Source organism: Colletotrichum aenigma (genome assembly GCF_013390185.1).
Source record: "Colletotrichum aenigma strain Cg56 chromosome Unknown KSG_Cg56_contig27, whole genome shotgun sequence".
NCBI classification, from domain to species: Eukaryota; Fungi; Ascomycota; class Sordariomycetes; order Glomerellales; family Glomerellaceae; genus Colletotrichum; species Colletotrichum aenigma.
The window spans coordinates 16,121-22,040 of record NW_023500933.1 but is presented as its reverse complement, the minus strand read 5'-3'; the positions used below and the strand labels follow the sequence as shown (position 1 = coordinate 22,040).

Here is a 5,920-nt window from a genome sequence, read left to right as displayed (position 1 = left end):
AGTCATAGCCGGTAACGTGGACGAGTAAATTAACTACGTGTCATTGGCCATGGATGTTGACCAGCATTCTCCATGCGGCCTGAGCGCCCAGGCCGTCAGGTCCGTATCGCTGTTAGTATCCACACCTACAGAGCAAGTGACTGCTCAAGCCGGAGGGCGGGTTGGACCCGTCTTTTGTGCTACCGCGCGATTGGGGTGGCCCTCTCGGCTCTGCCGCGCGGGATCTTTCGCAGTCTCGGGAATAGCCACCGAGAGATTTTCAGCCTCTTCGACCGGACATGGCTACTTATTGCGCACGGCTTCCATCCTGCTTTGCACCGACGTATTCCTAAACCGCCCGCTCCCCGGTAAGCGACACAGCGGGTTTCTTAAACTGCTGTCTACCTACTACCAGTCGTCTTTCGAAATGTGGACTCTTGCATCTTGGGGCTGGGCGGTTAGGCTGTCCAGTATACTTGTGCTCTTTGCTCTCCTCCAGAGTATCGCAGCTCAGGATCTCGGCCTGAACCTTGACACACATGCCCGAGACAAAGCACAACAAATCGTTTACTCCTCTAAGCTCACCTTCACCCAAGATACTGTAACGCTCTTTAGCAATGACCAACTCTATGAGCTTGCTCACTTGGCTTATAGCCAAATGCAGACCAAGTTTAATGCTGATCGCGTTGGGCCACAGGAGCAGCCCGCTATGATGGCCGTTATGGCCGTCGAGAAGGACGTCTTCATCTCGTCCAGTTTGAAGGGAAGCGGCCCTTCTCTGTACAGCCTCGCACCCCAGCATTCCAAACCACGAGTCGTCGCTGCCCTTGACCGGTGCCAAGCCAGACTACAGAGCCAAAAGAAGGTCCCAGTAAACAAGAAGCATCGAACCGAGGCCGGCTGTGCGGAGATTTTCGCTGTTCACCAGGTAAGTCCTGCCCCTTCTGCTGCCAGGTCCTTCCCATAGACCAAGGCGCTAATTACCAACTCCTCTATCTAACGCCTCCCAAGTACTATTTAGACAGCGATACCTCCCAACGAGCCCACAATCACCCGCGCTCCATTCGCGTTGTAGCCTACGGCAAAGGGGGCCAGACAGGCGTTGTAGGCCGTGAGTTCGTGCCTGTCCTGCCAGTGTATGTTACATGGGTTACGTCGTGCTGACCGGCTTATTGAACAGCTCAAACCCCTGCGGTGGCGGTGAAGTCATCAACCAGGAGGGTTTCCTAACGTGGGGGTGCAGGCAGTTCATGGCGGACGAAGGGATCACTGTGCCACGGAAGCCCGGCAAGAAAGTCGACATAAGATTGCCACGGCCGTTCCCAACGTTCACGCATAAACAAATCAGCGTCGTTCCCCACGCTCGCTCGCGGCCCACCCTCAATGAGGGTCCGCGCCGAGGTACGCGAGTATCCCTACGGGTTCATTGATGCTCCGCAGAACATCTACCAAGCCAGTAGACAACATATTCTCGATCATCAGTGGTCAGGAGAAGCGCGGAGCAGCAAGCCAGTCGTAAAAAGACCGATTTGGCGGCGATGCTGGGTCGCACTAGGTCATATCATCAGCAGCCGAAATAGGCGCCCCGTAACCTGGAGTCTCTTAAAGCTCCTCGATTGAAATCCTTGCCAGCTACGTTCTTAGAAGGAGGGAGGGCTGCAAGTCGAGCCGCGGGACAGAGGTATCGGGGATAAGTAGTAGGTAGCACGGCACAGAGACACGCAGCGTACAGCCCACCGCATCCACCGAGTTGTAGAATCCGGGAACTATTGTGCCCTCATCTGTCCCCGAATGGATAGCCAGCTGTCCAGCGGATGTGAACCTTACTGACTGTTACTTCGCTATCTCAAATGGGCGTCGCCGTCGTTTCAGCCCTAGTATTTTCATTGTCATCAAGTACCTCGGTTCGACCTCATATCGTCAACGTTTATAGAGCAGAGCTCGTTATATATTAGCACCCGCGTTCTAGAACGGAGGCTCTTCTGCACGTCATTGCTGACTATTTCAATTCCGGCTTCACTGCGACAAATGATCCAGATACTATAGCGTTCTTCGGTCGAGCGTGGGTACCCTCGCGTCGTTCTCGTGCCCAGCAGCAGCGTTAGAGACATGATGATGATACCTTACTGATACTAACAACAGATTGAAGGATTCCTTGGTTTGAGGCTATATGATGATTGTAAACGTTAGTCACAAATTCTATCCATTTCGGTATCTTGGACCGCCCTTCGCCCTACAGACTATGTCAGTGAGCCAGTGCACAACGCAGGTGGCAGGAATCATCGCCAGGCCTGAAGACAACCTTTGGGTCTTGGGTGGTCCCGCTCCATGTTTCCTATTCCGGTAGTTGTAGTGTCGTTGGGACGACGAGATCCGGCCTTCCAGCGTTATGTATTCACCCTTTACCTCAGACGGCAGGTGCAGATCAAAGCAGGGCGGACCGATCCTGCCTGCCTTCCACAACAGGCTTTACACAACCGAACTAATCTGAAATACGTAGGACAATGGTAGGGGGCCCAGCTGTTCCCAGCATTCTACGTCGCCTGTTAGCCGTTCACTCTCCTGGAAACTGCTTGAGCTGCGAGGTCGTGGCTCTAAATAGGGAAGTGACCGCCCCTACCCTGAACAATGAACAGAACTCCCTCCCGCCCGATCTCGTCGGCTGAAGAGCATCCTCGACGATAGGCCCCCTTAGAGGCCGCCTTGTTTCATAAGTGAAACCGTTCTTTGTCAATGTATTATGATCTACAGCTATCGCCATGTACCCTCGTCGTTCCAGTCTTACGTCTGCCGGCCTATAGCAGCCCACATTTTGTGCGTCTAGAGCCTTCTAGGTAGAGGGTTCAGTGCAACATCATACCATACAGTAGGGAGCTGCGTATGTCGTGGTGTTGAAATCAATTTTAACGTACGTACGAACAGTTATCCTCATGTACACACGTATCCAACAGTCCGATCCATACTCAACCCATTTTTCGGCGACAGGTGCTCACCTGCAGCTGTCAACCTACCTCCTGAACTGCACCTCGGACCTTAACCCTAAATAGAACCTCAAGCCGCCTTGGCCATGCTTCATTCTAGCCAAGACAAACTCCTATACACTTCACTATCTCGTCCCTCCATGGACCATAACACACGCCACACCTATCATCACCATCATTCCTTCTGTATCAGCATCCGGCGTAGACACCGTTCCCTCCCCACGGGCTTTACTACAAAAGTAAGGCGAGTTACTACTAGAGTCTAGCATAACGGTCACATACTGAGCATACAACTGTATCTGGCTTCTGCTACTGTAAGTTCTCTAGTTTGAGGGGTGTTGTGTTCACACCGACCTAGGTACACTGCAACTCCTACTACAGTGTCGATGCTCCCGCACCGCCCTGGGTCCGCCAAGCCTTTAACGCCACGTAGGATAGCGCCCAGGGCGGCATTCCCAAGGCCCTTTAGGCGGAATTCGATGCGTTGAGCGGCGAGTTTCTGTGCAGAGGAGAGTAATAGGTTGATTTGGTGAGGAAACTGACCCAGCCTGCCCAGGATGGAGCGCTAAGCGTGGGTCGTTATCGGGCATTTCCCGCCCTCCAGCTTCACATACATACCTACTTAAGTATACATAGACAAACAAACACACAGCTAGTCACAAAACAAGCCATCTAAAGAGATGCCGTACTACCGCATACGATTAAATTAGTTCATCATCTATAGGCTCGCGTCCGTAGCAAAATCAGCACATACATCTATGTCGGTATGCCTTTCCCGCCTTAGTCCCTTAGACCATCTTAGGACAAATCTTTATTAGTGTAATACTCAGTTACATCGATCCCAGTTCGGATCCTGTCTTAAAGTCTAGGACGAACTCTTAGACCTAGAGTTCACCTCAGGGGCATCTGCAACTTGCAAGCGGACAGCATAGCGCCCTAGTAGGCAGGCACGTCCGTCCCCTGCACTCTCCACCATGATGATAGCTAACTTTATGTGATACCCACAGCAAAAGGAGACTAAACAGTGTCCACCCAGTGGTGACCAGCGACATATTAAGACGGGCATGTAACTCCCAACTCATTATATTATGCCCACCTATTAGAAGGCAAAGTAACGCGAGTGAAGTGTAGCCCATGTGTAGTACTTGCCGCCGGCAGTCACGGACACAGTCGCTAGCCTGCCATGAAGTAGTTCCGCGCCGGTTAGTCTCCAAGCATCCCAAACCTTACTCCACACTTGGATCTATCCATCCGCACGTTGCGCCCCCATTCTAAGCTAGGTTTGCGGTGCGCCCTGAACCTTTTCAACGACCCACCCACTAGGAATGGAACGACAATGAGGGGGCAAGCGAGCGCTTAGTAGAAGGAAGAGGTGAGCAAGCTAGGTACACGAAGTTCTAAAGATAGGGTAAAGATAGGGATGCTAATTTCAGAAGCATGCCTTTACAAGAACACTTCTGATGTCCCTATCGAAACGCCTCTTAACCTGGACGACAACCATCTTTTAATACTTATCCTTCTCTAGTATAACTCTTTAACTGAGCTTGTTTCGGGGGGTGGGGGACTCACAACTGGCTCGGAGCATCTCGCTCGCGATCTTCAAAATCTCCATCAGAGTGTCCATAGAAGCATCAAGCGTCAATGGCCGGAGAACAGTAGGTGCGTTCAATGAAAGCACATCTGCTAGTGAACTTCCAACCTGGGACAACTTCTCCAACATGCTAACCCTGTTTGTAGCAAAGGTCCTCTGGGGTGAGAGTTGGAGGACAAGGACAATGTCTCGGGCTATGCTTAAGGGATAGCCTAGCGACATACTATCGCAATAATTCGTGCTCGTCAGCGTCGTCGCTGACAAGCACAGCTGCCACACAACAGTCTTAAGCCACCCGCATGTGACGAAAAGCTCGGCTTGCTGCGACTCGGGGTAGGCGGACACATCGGCGAGGCAGTTTGACAGGGCTCCCTGCAGCTGGCACAGCTGCTCATGATCTGGGGGTTTCGCCGGCTTAACCGTCTGACGTTCCGTATAAGAGTTCCACGCTGTAATGAATTCGGCATCGAAAAGCCGGAAGAGGGAGATCAGATCAAGAAAGCCATGCAGGATTTTAGAGTCCGCAAGGAGTGGATCGAAGCGAGGTAGGTTAATTGTGGAATGCAAGGCCAGGGTCTTATGTCGCTGAATCGCGAAAGCACGTTCCGTGACGAAGAGGACCCAAAATGCCCGTCTAGCTTCCCTCGCAACAGACAGGTTGGTCGCCTCCTCGTAAGTGGCTTCTTCATGGTACCTAAGCGTCTGTAGTATAGTTATCGCTTCACGTAGGTAGAACCAAGCCGCATAGTCGTTGCGGGGGCTAGAGTGTGCACAATGCAGCATGAAAGAGGTTTGAACTTGTGCAAGGGACTGGTTGTCCGCGAGGTGACAGAACCGCCTTGATCGCAGCACTTCAGAGACCAAGAAGTCGGCCGAGGGCTCCGAGAGGTCGTAATGGCTGCGCTGACGAGACAACTCTGGCGAATCAGCGGCAGAGGCCGACGACGCGTCACGGTCCGGAGCGACGGTGGCGCAACAGGACACAATAACGCCATAGCATCCGGGGCATTGGGCGAAGTTCCGGATGTACTCTTCTATACGTTCTCGATCTATCATTGGTGTGATGGGATACTTATGCGTCAAGTAGGTGTCGAGAGATTGTCTGATTGTGTGAGTCAACAGTTGAGGCGATGGCTGGAACGTCTCGTCTGTCCCAGCCATGTCCCACTGCACCTTACATGTCGAGCATGTCGAGCACGAGCGAGCAGCGTGTCCATCCGTAGGCTGAACTCTTCCCGCTGAACTGCTGTAGTGCAGATCAGGATTTCGTCCCTTCTGCTGTCGAATATCAGGTCTCTGTCCATATCTCGGCCCTTTAGGTCCCGGTCTCTTTGGAACTGCGTTATATGAGCAAACCACCTTAGCTAAG

At 52.4% G+C, this 5,920-nt stretch overlaps 2 protein-coding genes across 2 annotated transcripts; one reads left to right on the top strand and one right to left on the bottom strand.

Annotated features, from left to right (window-relative positions):
• Window positions 1-406: 406 nt before the first annotated feature.
• Window positions 407-1,498, top strand: CGCA056_v015084 (uncharacterized protein; the record flags this gene model as incomplete). Its single annotated transcript, XM_037330325.1, has 4 exons — window positions 407-907; window positions 991-1,094; window positions 1,160-1,380; window positions 1,440-1,498. 4 exons carry the CDS (start codon window positions 407-409, stop codon window positions 1,496-1,498), a joined length of 885 nt encoding a protein of 294 aa, XP_037171287.1.
• A 2,996-nt stretch (window positions 1,499-4,494) lies between these two features.
• CGCA056_v015083 (putative sucrose utilization protein SUC1) lies at window positions 4,495-5,712 on the bottom strand (the record flags this gene model as incomplete). Its single annotated transcript, XM_037330324.1, has 1 exon — window positions 4,495-5,712. The coding sequence occupies one exon, from the start codon at window positions 5,710-5,712 to the stop codon at window positions 4,495-4,497; it is 1,218 nt and encodes a 405-aa protein (XP_037171285.1).
• Between the last annotated feature and the right edge of the window lie 208 nt (window positions 5,713-5,920).